Source organism: Grampus griseus (assembly GCF_964374135.1).
Source record: "Grampus griseus genome assembly, chromosome: 14".
Taxonomy (NCBI): domain Eukaryota; kingdom Metazoa; phylum Chordata; class Mammalia; order Artiodactyla; family Delphinidae; genus Grampus; species Grampus griseus.
In genome coordinates, this window is record NC_139008.1 from 15,843,333 (window position 1) to 15,860,180 (window position 16,848).

Sequence of the window (16,848 nt, forward strand, 5' to 3'; positions counted from 1 at the left end):
TTACTTATTACTTATAGAATTATTAGTATAAGGTCTTTATGAGAATTAAATTAGTTAATATATGTAAAGTATTTAGAATCCTGCCTATTAGAACTGTAACTACTATCAGGATAATCACATCGATGTTTTCTCATTCTTTTTTTTTTTTTTTTGCGGTACGCGGGCCTCTCACTGTCGTGGCCTCTCCCGTTGCGGAGCACAGGCTCCGGACTTGCAGGCTCAGCGGCCGTGGCTCATGGGCCCAGCCGCTCCGTGGCATGTGGGATCTTCCCAGACCGGGGCACGAACCTGTGTCCCCTGCATCGGCAGACGGACTCTCAACCACTGTGCCACCAGGGAAGCCCTCATTCTTTTTTACAGTTGCCTGATAGTCTATTATATAAATGTATCACTATTTTAATCATAATTGATAAACATTTAAGTTGTTCCTGTATGTTTATAGCACAGCAGTAAATAACTATTATTTCCCACTCACATAGGTGAGTACATCTAAAGGATAAAGTTCTGGAACTGGAACTGCTGGGTCAAAGGTATTTAACACAGTTATAATTTTAATGGATATTGGCAAACTGCCCTTCATGAATACATCACAGATTCTCATATATATTAACTTAAAGAGGTAGAAACTTTGGAATAGAATAGACCTAGGTAAGCTACTTTGTTGTTCAGATGAGTCAGCTGATGCACGGGAGAGGGAAAATGACTGGCACAGGCAGTTAGTAGTGGAAACAGCACCAGAACCCATGCAGATGTCTGGACTTGGAGTCTTAAATGCTTTAAAGTCCATGTTAACATTTCATTATTTTGATGCTGCGGCTTGCTTATATAATGGTAGTAACTTAATAATTAATTTCTCACTATTCTTTCCGATTTTTCCCTGGGCTATTTTCCTACCCTGGATTGATCATGCGCGCTATCTTGGACAATTCTGACCGGCTTGAGGTTTGCCAAGTGACCCATCTGCCCTCGTCTTAGAAAATGCTGGATTTGGTAAACTGCCTCTAGGGAAACAGAGCTCCGCCAGCCACTCCCAAGAGATCATTTAAATTACATCAAGGGAAATGAACCAAGGTATTTGTTCTGTAATCTCTCCGAGGTCAATTTCCCAAGCTGGTGGTTGATTAGTTAGTAATACATCTTTTAGACCAAAGGAAGCCCGCCTCTCGAGGGCAAAGTGATCATTGGCTGGTATGGCTGTCAATCACAAGGGGTATAAATAAGGGATGCCGGCAACTCCTCCCCCCGGACGGCCAGGAGCGCGTGGAGTGGCGGCAGTCAGGCTGCGCGAGTCGTGCCGGGGAGGCGCTGTGCGGTAATATCTGACTGTTACTCCTTAATAACTGGAGTGGAAAGTAAAAAGGACCTCTGCTCCTCACTCCTCTTTTCCCCTCCCTGCCGGGCAGGCGTGATGGCGGAAGCCGCGGCGACGGGCGCCGGCGGAGAGGCGATGGCGGCGGTGGCGGCGGGGGAAGGCTCCTCGGGCCCGACAGGCTTGCCTCTAGGCCGGGGCTTCTCGAGCTACCGGCCCTTCGAGCCCCAGGCGTTGGGCCTCAGCCCGAGCTGGCGGCTGACCGGCTTCTCCGGCATGAAGGGCTGAGGCTGCAAGGTCCCGCAGGAGACGCTGCTCAAACTCCTGGCGGGACTGACGCGGCCAGAGGTGCGGCCTCCGCTGGGCCGGGGCCTGGTCGGAGGCCGTGAAGAGACGGCCCAGGAAGCCGGCCTGCCGGTTAGGGCGGAACCCAGCCCAACCTTACCAACCCTCGGCATTGGGATGGACTCGTGCGTCATACCCCTGAGGCACGGGGGCCTGTCCCTGGTGCAGACTACCGACTTCTTTTACCCCTTGGTGGAAGATCCCTACATGATGGGGCGCATAGCTTGTGCCAACGTGCTGAGTGATCTCTACGCCATGGGCATTACTGAATGTGACAACATGTTGATGCTACTCAGCGTCAGCCAGAGTATGACTGAGGAGGAACGAGAAAAGATAACACCACTCATGATCAAAGGCTTTCGGGATGCTGCAGAGGAAGGAGGAACTGCAGTGACTGGTGGGCAAACGGTGGTAAACCCTTGGATTATCGTCGGTGGAGTTGCCACTGTGGTGTGTCAACCAAATGAATTCATAATGCCTGACAGTGCTGTTGTTGGGGATGTGCTTGTGTTAACCAAACCCTTAGGAACCCAAGTTGCTGTCAATGCCCACCAATGGCTGGATAATCCTGAAAGATGGAATAAAATAAAGATGGTGGTCTCCAGAGAAGAGGTAGAGCTGGCCTATCAGGAAGCCATGTTCAACATGGCTACCCTAAATAGAATTGCTGCTGGATTAATGCACACGTTTAATGCCCATGCAGCCACAGATATCACAGGCTTTGGCATTCTGGGTCACTCTCAGAACCTTGCAAAACAGCAAAGAAATGAGGTGTCCTTTGTCATTCATAATCTGCCAATCATTGCCAAGATGGCTGCCATCAGCAAGGCCAGTGGGCGCTTTGGGCTCCTTCAAGGAACCTCAGCAGAAACTTCTGGGGGGTTACTGATTTGTCTGCCAAGAGAACAGGCAGCTCGCTTTTGTTCGGAAATCAAATCTTCAAAGTATGGAGAGGGCCACCAAGCCTGGATCGTCGGCATCGTGGAAAAGGGAAACCGGACAGCCCGGATCATTGACAAGCCTCGAGTTATCGAGGTCCTGCCTCGAGGAGCCTCTGCTACCGCTCTTGCTCCTGAGAATTCCAGTACCTCCTCTGAGCCTAGCTTGTGAGATGGAATAGGGGAAGTTGTTTGGACTGTAGAGCCTTTGTACAGAATCATGGACAATTCTCAAGAGTTGATTTTAGGAAATTTCCAAAGAAGGCTGCCTGTGTAATAGTTCCAGCTGCCCTTTGTAGGTGATTTGAATCAGCCCATCAAAAGCTGCACATTCCAAGGCCAGAAGTAACATTTTGGACTTTCGGGGGGTAGGTTTGCTAATCTCTCGAGTGGAAAAAGAGCAGAAAACCCTCTGTTTCCTCTTTCCAAGAGCAAGATGAGGCTACTCAGGTTTGAGAGATTTTTCTCAGCACAGGGTTCATTGATTTCTGCCCAGGGAGTGAGATTATTTAAAATTACATAGACACCAAAAATAAGTTGCAAAAAGAAAAACATTTAGATCAGAAGCAAATAAGTTTGGACCAGTACTGTTGATAAATCTAAATTGTTAAGGGAGATTAAAATGCAATGTCAAATTCTTATTAGATTACTCTGAAATACTGGCTCTTTCCTACTCTGGACAAGAATTGAGCAGCTTGTCCAATGACTGGGAAAGGAGGACCTCCAACCACCTTACTTGGTCTCTGTTAATGACGTCTCTCCCTCTAAACCCCTTTAAGGACTGGGAGAGGCAGAGCAAGCCCCAGAGCCCAGGCCTTGGTGGACATTAAGATGTTAAATTCTTGTGTTGAAAATTCCTGGTGATTTAATCAATAAAGTGATTTCTAATGAAATAAAGAGGATTTTGTTGAAAAATTCTTCTGGCTAATGTTTGTATCCTTGGAATTCTGATTCTTTAACAGTCTTATAAAATGAACCAACTGATACATTTAGCGTTGACAGTAAAGGACTCGAGAACAGGCATAAATCCCAAGGACTAGAGGGTGGGAGAGGAAATAGGTAAAGAAAGGTGTCAACAAATCTTGGAACATGGCAAGTGGGTGGAAGAGGGGTAACTGACTTAGAAGAACAGAGGAAGGCGAAGTATAAATGCCTTCAGAGTTGGGGAACACTAACAGGAAGCAAGGAAATACGCTCCGAATGTACTAAGGAAGGTGGGGTCAAAGGGTGGGGATGAGAACGGAGATACTGGTTAAAAATTTATGCACAGGGCAATTAGATCTTTGCAGTTCTCAATCTTCTCCCCTGTGTCATACAACCAGGTGACTGCCTCTCACCTGTGTAGGTAAATGGAGGTTTGTTTTCTGGAAAATGTGAATTTAAAAAATATTGTAAAGTCAGGGGCACCAGGCAGAGCAGAGGACAGGGAGCCTCACCAAAAACAAGAATAAAGACAAAAATGAGATTGTCCAGCCCCCTCCCTCAGCTTAGCTATTAGAAACACTGTCCAGGAAGCTTATACCGCCCCTGCCTGGCGCAGGTGGAATAGACTCCTCTGGAGAATATAAACCTGCCCAGAAAAAAGACCTATAAATACAAACATTTAGGGAGTCCCCGGTGAAAATCCCTGTACTGGGAAGCCTCCCAGTTGAAAAGCTTCACTCAAGCACATTCTTTTTAATGCCTCATTCTCAAATATGAGCAGGCAAGGATCACCAGATATTTGAGGCAAGCCTCCAACTTGAAAGAAGTCAAAGCAAACAAACAAACTCAAGAAGGAGACAATACAGGGAGCAAAAGAAAAAAAAGAGCAGAAATAAAAGAAGATAAAGTATCCATTAAAAGATGATAAGAGAGCAAAGCACTTAGAATATAAAAATATAGCTACAATCTTAAAGTTCAGTAGAAGATTTAGACGGTAAAGTTGACATCAGAAAGGAGACAAACAAAGAGATGCACGATAGAAGGAAAAAAAAGTAGGAAAATCAGAGATGAGCCAGGAGGTTCAACGTCTAAGAGTCCCAGAAAGAGGTAATAAAACAGATGGAAGAAAGAAAACGATCAAAAAATAATACAAGAAAGTTTTCTAAAGTTTAAAATTGCAACTGTCACATGCCTTTTGAATTCCCAGCATTGTGAGTGGAAAAAGGCCTACACTCATTTTACTGTTAAATTTTAAAATGCCAGGGATAAAGAGGCCCTAATAATAACAATAGCAAATTCTTACCTGGTACATACTCTTTGCCAGGCACTGTTCTAAGTGCTTTTATATGTATTAACTCCTGTAAACTTCCAACCACCCCATTTCGCAAATGAGGAAGCTGAGGTGCAGGGAGATTGAGAAATTTGTCCAAGGTTGCCCTGGCAGTCTCCTAAACAGCCTGGTTCCAAAGTCCATGCTTCTAATCACTTTGCTCTCCTAAATCTTCTGGGGGGAGGGGAAGATCACAAACAAAGGTTTGGTATCAGACTTCTCAGCAGTGAATTGGAAGCTAAAAGACAAAAAAGCAATACTTTCAAAATTTTGAGGGTAAATGATCTCTGTGTAATTCTATATTTAGCTACGTTTTTCAAACAAATAGTATAAGGATATTTTTTAGACATGGAAGGTATCAAAGTGGTTTCATCCCATTCACTCCTTCTCAAGAAACTACTGGAAGATGTGCTCCAGAAAAACAAGGGAGCAAACGGAGAAAGAGAAAAACATGGGGTCCGGGAAACCCAACCCAGCACAGGTGGAAGGTGAAGGGAGCTCTCAAGGTAATAGCGGTCCAGCAGGCATAGAGAAGAACCAGCCCATGCTGGAGCAGAAGCCTGGAAGGCTTCCAAGAAAAGGAAAATGGAACTGATAGAGGATTGGTATGTTTAATTGTGTGATAAATTGTATTGGAAGGTTATCAGAAGATGTAAATAGAATTAGTGACAATTACCAATTATGTAGAAAATTAGCCAAAAAAAAGAATGAGGCAGTTATCAACTCCAGCCAAAAAGAAAACCTTGAAAAATAAACAAAATGTAATCTAACAACAACAACAAATAAATAATAAATAGATAAATTCAATCGGGTTTTCTCCTGCTCAGAGCTCAAAGCTCTCAAATAGCTTTCCACAAAATCCCTGCTTCATCTTGTGACCCTTCATCTCACAGCACTCTCCCTACCTCTCTCACTAAACTCTAGCCCATTAGCCTTTCCATGGTGCTTCAAACAAATCAAGATCCTTTGTTCTCCGCCTGGAACCTCACCTCTATGCAGCTGGCTCACTCTTAGTCCTAATTCAGCTCAAATAAAACCTCTTCATAAAAGCCCTCTCTGACCTCAGCCAACACCCAGCTACTCTCCCAACTCATCACCGTATTTATTGGCTTCATAGCTTTTATCCTAATCTGTAATTATCTTGAAAATTTCTTAGTTTACTTTAATTGTCCCTTTCTGCTTGTATGTAAGCTCCAGGATGGCAGAGGATGTTCTGTATCCCAGCACTGGAACAGTGTCTGGCCCCCAGTTAGTGTTCAGAATAGTCTGGCCCACAGTTAGTGTTCGGAATATACTGAATCAATGATTGAGTGAGGTATACACTGGGGACCCCAGCACCCTCTGTTTTCACACTTTCCTTGCTCTTGGTGTCTCCTAGTGGTGGAAGTTGGTACCACCAATCTCTTAAGACAAGGCTTTGGAGAAGAAATTTGGGCCTTGGTTCTGCTTATCAATTTACACAGCTCTCTAACTGGTTTATTTTCTTGCTTGGGGTGGGCAGTAGAAAAGGGCAGGAAAATGACTGGATGCTTCCCTGGCCTGGGTCCTCTTAGTTAACCTAGAAAGGGTTAGGGGTTGGAAGCAAGGTAGGCACCCAACTATTCCTTGGGGAGGGGCTGGGCAGCAAAATGGAGGTAGTGCAGGTGACAGGCCTCGGGTGGAAATCAGAACAGAATCACAGGTATAAACAGAGGTAAGAAAGGTGATGAAGGAAAAGAAAGAGGAAGAAAAGGAAAAGGAGAGGAAATTGAAGGTAGAGAAAGAGAGAGAGGAAGATGAAAAGAAAGGACAGAAGGGCAGAAGGAAAGGCAGTGGCAAGGTGACCTCAGCAGATACCCAAGCACATGTGAGCTGCCTCCTTTACTCCTTTGTGGGGAGACGTCTTTCAGTTGCTGAAGAGCACTGGGGAGTGCTGGTGAGCTTCAGCCTTCACCTTTCTGGGTGATCTCAGACAAGTCTCCTGACCTCTCTGGGTCTCAGTTTCCTCATCTGTAAAATAGGTGCAGCCATACCCACCTATGGCAGCGAGTTACGGAGAGGATCCCATGAGACCTGCTCCCTAAATTAATATTTATTAGATCGACTCAAGTACCAGGTCCCGGGGAAACAAAAGCCGGACGCTGCTTTTGTTCTCCAGGAGACCCGGTCTAGGGGGAGATCTAGAACAGGAACACCAAACAGCCCCAAATTAAGGCAAGAAGTGGTAAGCGCCACGAGAGTGAGAGTAGATGAAGTGCTTTATAAAACCAAATTATGTCCTGGGAATTCCCTGGCGGTCCAGTGGTTAGGACTCTGTGCTTTCACTGACGAGGGCGCGGGTTCAATCCCTGGTCGGGAACTAACGTGGCCAAAAATAAATAAATAATAAAATAAAATAAAACCAAATTATGTCCTTTTGGAGGAAGTTTAGGAAGGCTTCCCAGAGGAGGTGGCTTTGAAGCAGGGCTCTACAGGATGGGTGGAATTTGGATTTGGCTACGCAGAGAAGGGGGATGGGCATTGCAGATGGAGGGAACTATGTGAGCAAAGGCAGGGAGAGTGGGGAACACCTGCTCAGCATGTGTGTAGGGGGATACAGCTGGGTAAGTAGGTTGGGGAAGGACTTCTAAGGGTGTTGGGGACTCCCTGGCCTGACTGAGCTAGGCTAGAGGTTCCTAAAAGCCTCTGTCATGACTCCTCCTGAAAAATTTAAGAAGAAATATTTTTAATTATAGCAGCACCCTTTCTCCTGTCCCCCAGTTCAAAACCAACAAGGCCTATGGATCTACCTCGAATAAGAACAGCACTGCAGTAGATTCTCGGGATCCAGCCATGAACAAAATACATATTGTCTTGGTCCTCCTAGCACACTTGTGGAGGGTCCTTGGAGGCCACCTAGGCCAGACCCCCATTATATAGAGAAATTGAGGCTCAGAGAAGAGAAACAATCTTCCCAAGAGCATTGGTAGATAGGTTCCCAATCACCTGACTCCTAGTTTCCCATCACACTCTGCTGTCTCTGGGACCTCCGACTGGCTTAGGTTCCCCCACCCTGATACCACCTACCCAGCTTATGGGCTTCTGTTATTTTGTTCTCCAGCTGCTGTTGACACTTCTACTCCAGGGTTTCCCAAAGAGCCTTACTGGAAACAGCTGCATCTGTTTGGCTGTAGTGGGGAAGGTGGCCAAACTCTTGAGTACCAGAAGGGCATATGTGTGCATTGACACATTTGCCTGTTCCAGCCCATCCACCCTGTCATTAAACATTTATTAGCCTGCACTGGGGAAACACCTTTGGTTTGAAAAGACTAGGGCACCTAGTCTCTGGGGGGATAGGCTTCTAAAGGGCTAATCACAAATGTGGACCAAAAAGCAAGACCAAGTACACTGAGGCCCTGACTAAAGAAGTCTGGCTGCCTAGATGTGACTGAGGAGAATGGAGAAAACTAACAGGATGTGGGGTGAAGGTTCAGGAAGAGCCTGGGACGAGAAGTCCAGATGATGGGGCCAATCATATATTCATGTCTGTTCCTTCTCCCTCGTGAGGGTCTCCCCCGCCCCCACCCCCAACTCCATGCCGTGCTGATGCTGAGTTTGGTTGGTCTTTAGAGGATGATGCCGTTGGAGCAAAGAACTTGGATGTCCCTGCAGGATGCTTTGCAGGAGCTTTACAACTCAGCCAGGGAATCTCCTAGGGGAGATGGGCAGAGGCAGTCTCAGAGAGAGCGCCTCCTCCTTCGGGTCCGTCTCCAAGGACCATCTGACCTGGGAACTCTAGAAGTCCTGGAAACCTGACTGTTCAAAAATCTGAGATGCAGAGGACTCCTGAGAAAACTGCTCTCCAAGGGGTGTTTTACATTCCAGTAAGAGTTTGGGTTCTGGTCTGGAGAAGCTTAGCAAACACCAGGGAAGGTGCTAGGGGTGGCACTTGGCTCCTGAAACTTTCAGTACCCAGATCCATAAGGCAGTTCAATGCTCTGAACTTCAGACCTGTCTGTCCACCTGCCTGCTGGACATCATCTGGATGTTCTAGAGTCATCTCGGACCCAACGTGTTCCAAACTAAAATTCGTTATCTTCCCTCCTACCCCAACTCCCAGGTCTTCTGTGTCCTCATTTCAGCAAATGACAAAACTATCCATCCATTTACTCAAGCCAGAAACCAAGGAGTTACTCAGGACTCCCTCTTATCTCCCACACCCTATATCCAACTTCCATGTTGCCTAATCTAGCAAATTCTGTGCTCTCATTTTACCCAGCAGCTCAGCCGCATCAGATGTCCGCTCGTTCTGGAACACTTTCCTCCCTTAGGCTCCGAAATTTCACACTCCGTCAATTTTTCTCCTACCTCACCTTTCTCTTCTGCTCAACTGCCAAATGTTGGAGTAGCCCAAATCTTGGTCTCGTCTACCTAGATTCTGGTACTAGTTATTCTTCTCCAATTCCCTGACTTTAGGTACTGTTTAAATGACTAAGACTACCAAATCTGAATCTCTAGCCCTGATCTCTCCTCTAAAACTTAGGCTCATAAATCCACCTGCCAATTCGATATGCGTCTTCAACTTGCTTTGTCCTAAAACACGCTTCTGATGCCTCATGTGTTCAATCCTGAACCTCATCTTCCACATCCCAGTATGAGTCACCATCCATCCACCAAGTTGCTCAACACTCAAAACCTGTAGGCCATGCTTGATTCTACCCTTTCTCCCATCTCACTAGTTCAAAACCACCAAAGCCTATAGATCTGTCTCCAAAATATGCATCCACCTCTCTTCATCTTCACCCGCCATCAGCAGTCCAAGGCAGCAACATCTGTTGCTGGAAAACTGCAGTAACTCATCTCTCTGCTTCTACTCTTGCCCTCTTCAGTTCATTCGTTTTTTTTTTTTTTTAAATATAAGGTCAAATTACATAGAATGCTACTCTTTTTTAAAAAATATTTATTTATTTGGCTGCACCAGGTCTTAGTTGTGGCAGGTGGGCTCCTTAGTTGCAGCACGTGGGATGGAACCCGGGCCCCCTGCATTGGGAGCGTGGAGTCTTATCCACTAGGCCACCAGGGAAGTCCCCTCTTCAGTTCATTCTTAACACAGCAGTCAGAGGGCTCAGAAATACAACACATGATCATACTGCTCCCCTGCCTAAAATCCTCCAAAGGGTTCCCGTAATAGTTAAAATCCAAAATAAAATAAAATATGAAATAAAATCCATGGTTGATTGATCTGATCTAGCCTCTTTTTCCTTCTCCAACACCATATCCCACCATTCTCCCCCTTGCTCACTGCATTCCTGCCATCCTGGAATTCTTTTTGCCTTTAGAACATGCCAAGCCTTTCCTGCTTTAAGCACTCTTGTTCTCTCTACCTAGTACTCTTGATTTTTCCCCTTGACTTTTACTCAGCTTAAATATCACTTTCTCAAAGACGAGTAACAACAACAACAAAAACCCAAAACAAACAAACAAAAAACCCTAAAAGTGGCTTGACCAATAAAGCAATTTTTTAAAAAATATTTTATTTATTTATTTGGCTGTGCCAGGTCTTAGTTGTGGCATGCAGGATCTTCAGTTGCAGCATGTGGGATCTAGTTCCCTGACCAGGGATTGAAGCCGGGCCCCCTGCACTGGGAGCATGGAGTCTTAACCACTGGACCACCAGGGAAGTCCTTCGATAAAGGGATTTATTATATTATATAACCAGAGTCCTAAATCAGGGCATCTCTGTAACTTGTAAAAGTAAGTGGCTCAGCAATGTTATCAAGGATCCTGGTCCTTTCTGTCTTGCTACCTACCAGTCCCAGATTCTTTTTTCATCGTACTTATCACCATTTGAGACAATATGACATAGGGGTTAACAGACTCTGAAGCCAAACTGCCTGAATTTGAAACCTGGCTACCACTTTACTAGGTGTTGAGTTAAACTACTCAGTCTCTCATTTTCCGTATCTCTAAAATGTGGATGATTATTATAGTATTACCTACCTCAGAGGGCTGACTTGAGGATTGAATGAGTTGCTGTGAGGATTAAAAAAAAATATGTAAAATGCTTAAGCAACCTAAATGCCCATTGACAAGACAAATGGATAAGGAAGATGTGGTACATATACACAATGGAATATTACTCAGCCATAAAAAGGAAAGAAATTGGGTCATTTGTAGAGACCTGGATGGACCTAGAGACTGTCATACAGAGTGAAGTAAGTCAGAAAGAGAAAAACAAATATCGTATGTTAACGCATATATGTGGAATCTAGAAAAATGGTACAGACGAACTGGTTTGCAGGGCAGAAATAGAGACAGATGTAGAGAACAAACGTATGGACACCAAGGGGGGAAAGCGGCACAGGGTGGGGGGTATGAATTGGGAGATTGGGATTGACACATATACACTAATATGTAAAAAATAGATAAGTAATAAGAACTTGCTGTATAAAAAATAAATAAATAAAAATAAAAAGAAACTATAGATTTAGCAGGGCCTCCAAAAAATAAATAAATATGTAAAATACTTGAAACAGCTACCTTACTTCTAGTTCACTCTCAGGCTCAGCTGTATCCTGGAGACATTCCTGTATCCTTTTGATAAATTCCCCTTTCTCGTTTAAACCCTTCATTGCTGGGGTTCTCCACGGGGCTCCCCGCCATCATTTTGCTTTGGCGCCATCTGGCGCCCAAAAGGGAAGTGATGCGCCTGCGCTCTCCACTCTCTGCCTTTTGTCTCTTCCCTTGGTCGAATCTGGTACCTATACCTTTAAGATGCTTGGTTAAGACTGAAGAATTCGGGGGCCGGCGCCAAAGAACGCAAGTCCTCTTAGGTTGGTCCTGTCCGGGTAAGGGGCGGGCTGTAGCAAACTCCACGTAAGAAATTGGTCTTTCGTTTGGTTCCGCCCCCGTGAAGCAATCATGAACGCCTGTGATTGGTCAGGCGCTCTGGAGGCGGGGGCTCCGAGCTTGGCTCCAGATTCTTCAGCAAGTCAGGGCTGCGGCGGGGTGGGCGGTATGTCCGCGGGTGGGGAGACGCGTGGGGATGCAGGAGGAGAGGGCACTGCTGCTGCCGCCCCCTTCAGCTTCAGCTCGGAACCAACGCTCGAGGACATGTAAGCCGTCCTTGCCCAGGCTGGGCTGGGGAGATCGCCCCCTTTCTCCCTCCGTTTGGGGAGGGCCCCTCCACGTGGTCGGGAAGAAGGCTAGCAGCTGTGCTCAGGTCCTAGCTCTGCTGGCTGACCCCCGCAGGCGAGCCTTCTAACCTCCTCCTCTGTAAAATGGGCTTAATGCACACCTGAGGCAGGGGATATACCGGAGTACGATGCTGCTTCTGCCCTGTCTCTGCCCTCCAGGAGCCGGAGGTAGGACGGTGGTAAATGTAGTGTTGAGAGGTGGGAGGCATTTCTTGCTGGAGGAAATCAAAGAGGGCTTCTTAGGGGAAGTGTCCTGGAGCTGTATTCTGTAAAATCAATAGGATTTAGATATACAGAGATAGGGATATTCCAGATGGAGGAAAACTGCAGAAGCAGCAGCAGGAGGTGGAAAAATGAAAAAGAAGGTATTATTAGATTTCGACAATTTAGGGTCTGTGTAAGGTCCCACCCATTTTATAGATGAGGAAACCAAGTTCCCTAAAGAGGAAACGACTTGCTTAGGCCACCCAAGGAATTGGTTGCAGAATCCCCCCTGATACCCATGCCCCCATTACATATCACTGAGGTACCTGCCAGGGCCCTGCATCTCCTCCCCCATCCCCTAACCTTGGGACCTGGACTTCCACCCCTTTCTCCTATTCCAGCCGCCGCCTCCATGCTGAGTTTGCTGCTGAACGAGACTGGGACCAGTTCCACCAACCTCGGAACCTCCTCCTGGCCTTGGTAGGGGAAGTAGGGGAGCTGGCAGAGCTCTTGTGAGTAGATGATAGGCTTCCGGAAGAGTCTGTGTGTTGGGGAGGGGAGGGGAGGATTTATTTGACCATTAGATATCCCTGGATCCAATTTCCCCTCCTCACTACCAAGCTCTGTACATGGTTGCTGGGCATACAAAGATGACTTATGGGTCCCTGCCCTCTAGGGGTGCCCAGTCTCCTGGGAGAGAAAGGTGTGAAAACAGCAAGGCAGGTCCAGGTCTAAGAGGGGACAGTGGTAACTGTCCTTTACCTCTGCCTCTGGGGTGGAAAGGCAGGTATTCTATAGAAGACCTGCCTATGGCATTCCAGACAGGGGGAGTTTACATTTGCAAAGGTAGTGAGGTGGGAAAGGGCAAGTTAAATTCAGGGAGAATATAAGATTCCTTCAGTGTACGCTTCTTGAGGAAGAGCAAGGATTTTGTCTGTTTTGGTCTCTGGTGTGTCCCAAGTGGCTGGGATACAATAGGCACTCAATATACTGTGGCTGTGGAGGACAGGGGTAGGATAGGAACACAGAATGATAGAATCAGGGCTGGGAAGTAATGGAGTTTGGACAGAACACCTGACCAGATTTGAATGGTAGAAAGGTCACTGTGTCTGCAGGGTGGATTGGATCCCCAAGAGAATTGGGTCAGGGGAGACCAGTGAGGAAGCTGGTGTAGATGAGGCAAAAGGTGGTGAGACCTAAGTCAGGGCAGTCACTGTGGGATGGACAAATGAGGGCACAGATGTGTGTGAGGGCAAGCCATTCGTTCATTACAGATTCATGACCACCATCTGTGTGCTATGTCCTCTAGAATCGAGATATGGCCTTGAACAAGATAGACACAGTTCCTACCATCACAGTGCAAGGAGACTGACAATAGATAAGTGAACTAATTTTAAAAGATGTGGAATTGTCACAAGTTCTATGAGGAAAGTAACACAAGGTGATGAGAAAGAAGGTAACAGAAGGGAGGCTTTTCTGAGGAGGTGACATCTGAGCTGAGACCTGAGTAACAGCCAGCCATGGGAAGGATGGGGGGAAGAGCATTCAAGGCAGAGGGAGCAGTAAGTGCAAAGGCCCTGTGACAGTTTGGCCCGTTTGCAAGGCAGAAAAGGCCAGAGTGGCTTTAGGTGGGAAGTGAGAGGGAGCATGGTGGATGATGACACTGGAAGAAGGAGTCAGTTCATGCAGAACCTGGAGGGCATGGTAGGAGTTTGGATGTTATTCCAAGCACACTTGGGGGAGTTTTAAGCAGGGGAGGGACAAAATGTAATTTGTGCTTTTAAAAGATGGTGCAGGGTAAGAAGATGAGTTAGAGGCTTCTGCAGTGGTCCAGGTCTAAGGTTTAGTCTGGGGTGGCAGTGGCTAAGGCCGGCAGGGGAGGAGTAGAATTGTGTCTTTTGGCTACTCCTTGGCTCAGGTAGGGACACAGAGGTCTGGGTGAATCATCTGATGGGGTCTCTTCCCCACCATGAAGATTCCAGGGCCTAGCTGGGTTGACTTGTCTTTGGAGGAACTTCCTAGGAGGTGGGAGTTCATTGCTGCAGGGCCTGGGGTGTGCGCCTAAGAGAGGTGGAGCCCACTGGCCTAGCTAGCATCTATGTGTGTGTGCCTGTCTTTGTGTCCTGTCCCCAGTCAGTGGAAGCCGGATGAGGAGCCTGGGCCCCAAGCCTGGCCCCCCAGGGAACGAGCAGCCCTTCAAGAGGAGCTCAGTGACGTCCTCATCTACCTGGTAGCATTGGCAGCCCGCTGCCGTGTAGATCTGCCCCGAGCAGTGCTCTCCAAGATGGACACCAACCGGCGACGCTACCCAGTGCATCTGTCCCGCGGCTCTGCCCGCAAGTACACAGACTTGCCCCATGGGGCCACCTCTGAAAACCAGGCTGTGGGGCCTGCAGACCTTGCCTGTGAGTCCACAGGTCAGGCCTCAACCTAGAAACATGGGCACAGAACCTGCAACTCAGCACGGCATCTGAGGAGCAGAGGGTGCTCCAGCCATGCTACCTCATTCTAGTCCTTTCCTAACAGATCATGGGCCTGGGCGCTACCCTTCTTGAGGTCTGAGGCCCAAGAACCTCCAGGAGGTAGCCTCCTGTTTTTTTCTCTCTCAATAAAAGTTTTGGTTAGCAACTTCTGGATTCTTCCTGGGGCAGCTGGGGAGGCTCTCTGTCTCAGCACATGCTGGAGAGGGGTACCAGGGATACCTGTGAGCCCAAAGCCCATGTTTCTCTATTATACTGCCCACCTGCAGAGCAGAGAGATCTGATTTCTAGTAAGTTCTCTGTCTGACCTCATGCAAGTAAGTCCCTTCCCCTTCTCTAAACAAGACTGGAGGCTTTATGTAGTGTTGGATAAGAGCCCAGGTTCTGGAGCCAGGCTGTATGGGTTCAAATGCCATCTTTGATACCGGATGATGTTCTGGATTATATTGGCATCTTTCTGTGCCTCCATTTCCTCATCTAAAATGAAAATAAGGGACTTCCCTGATGGTCCAGTGGTTAAGACTCTGCGCTTCCACCGCAGGGGGCGTGGGTTCCATCACTGGTCGGGGAACTAAGATCCCACGTGCCGCGCAGCCAAAAATAAATAAATAAATACATTAAATGAAATGAAAATAATGTTATCTACCTAATAGGGTTGTAAGGTTTGAGTAAGTTATTCTAAGTAGAGTGTTTAGGACAGTGTAAGTTTGCAGTTGTCATTATCTGTTTGCTTTTTCAACTCAAAACTTTCAGGGGCACAGAGCAGGAAATTTCAACAGTTAAGGCAGGCGTGGGCCTTGTCCCTGAGAGAGCTCTCTGCCCCTCTCCCTTGGCCCCCAGCACAAATCACGGTCAGGTCTGTCTGATATGAAGCAGAACAGGGCTTCCTCTCTTTTGGGGCTTGGACCCCTTAGCCCCCTCCTTCTCTCCCAAGGCCAATTTGCTTGTTCCACTTCTACACCTAAAGATAGTGTTGGGTGTGTATGATTCACCCGTTGTGTGACCCCAGGCACATCACTTTCTTTTCAGAGCTACCCAGGGAACTAGCAGCCTGCCGCCTTCACAGGGTGAAACCTGATTCCACATCAGTAAAATAAAGCATTTCCCTTTACTGGCCTCACTCTTATTAATGACGTCACTTCCTCCTAACCAGTGACCTCTCTTACTTCCTAGGTAAAAGAGAATCCATCAGATTGGAACTGCTTTAGCTTTAACTTCCCAAACCCTCCTTTCCTCTGCCCACCAGTGATAGCAGGAGCCTTAGCTTATTGATCTCTTATTTCATCTGTCTCCTTGATCAGTTATCTCCTCTCTCCTCCATATAATCAAAGTCTTTTCCTTTCCATTAGCCCATCCCATTAGCACATAAAGCATACTTGAGGGCTTCCCTGGTGGTGCAGTGGTTGAGGGTCCGCCTGCCGATGCAGGGGACACGGGTTCGTGCCCCTGTCCGGGAAGATCCCACATGCCGCGGAGCGGCTGGGCCCGTGAGCCATGGCCGCTGAGCCTGCACGTCCGGAGCCTGTGCTCCACAACAGGAGAGGCCACAACAGTGAGAGGCCCGCGTACCGCAAAAAAAAAAAAGAAAAAAGCATACTTGACTCTCTTTCGTATTGACAAGACAAAACCAACAAAACTCTAGCTACTTCCCTCATGCTTTTCACAGCCAAACCTCTTGAAATGGATCTATACCCATCCACTCTGCTTCTTCATTGTCTCATTTCTACCCTAACCCATTCAACGCTGGCTTTCACCCCCCACCCCTCCACTGAAACCGTTCTCATCACTTTCCCCGAATTCACACACAGTGGACACCACAGCGGCATCTGACTGAGCTGTTTCCTCCATAAAACACTTTCCTCTAGATTTCCCAGACAAGACACTTCTGCTTTTCTACCTCTGGCTGTTCTGTCACAGACTCAAGTTCTCTACTACCCTCTTCTGGATGTGGTGCCATGCCCTCCAGACCTGATATCCCCAAGGTGTTACTTCCAATCGCCTCCCTGACCCGTCCACATTTACTTCACACTCAATGTGTCCAGGTTGGGGTGTAACGATTGCTGCCACTTCAACTCCTGCTCCTGCTCCTCATCCTGTGTCCCCATCTCAATGACACTGCCTGCGGTCACCCAAGCTAAGAAATGAAATCAGCCCCATCTCTCCT

At 47.1% G+C, this 16,848-nt stretch overlaps 2 protein-coding genes across 2 annotated transcripts; both read left to right on the forward strand.

Annotated features, from left to right (window-relative positions):
* The first annotated feature begins 1,255 nt into the window (after positions 1–1,255).
* Positions 1,256–3,509, forward strand: SEPHS2 (selenophosphate synthetase 2). Its single transcript, XM_082670526.1, has one exon. It carries the CDS (start codon positions 1,409–1,411, stop codon positions 2,762–2,764), a length of 1,356 nt encoding a protein of 451 aa, XP_082526652.1. The 5' UTR covers positions 1,256–1,408; the 3' UTR covers positions 2,765–3,509.
* Positions 3,510–11,787: 8,278 nt separating this feature from the next.
* Positions 11,788–14,826, forward strand: DCTPP1 (dCTP pyrophosphatase 1). Its single transcript, XM_082671420.1, has 3 exons — positions 11,788–11,919; positions 12,606–12,716; positions 14,338–14,826. Exons 1-3 carry the CDS (start codon positions 11,822–11,824, stop codon positions 14,636–14,638), a joined length of 510 nt encoding a protein of 169 aa, XP_082527546.1. The 5' UTR covers positions 11,788–11,821; the 3' UTR covers positions 14,639–14,826.
* Positions 14,827–16,848: the final 2,022 nt, after the last annotated feature.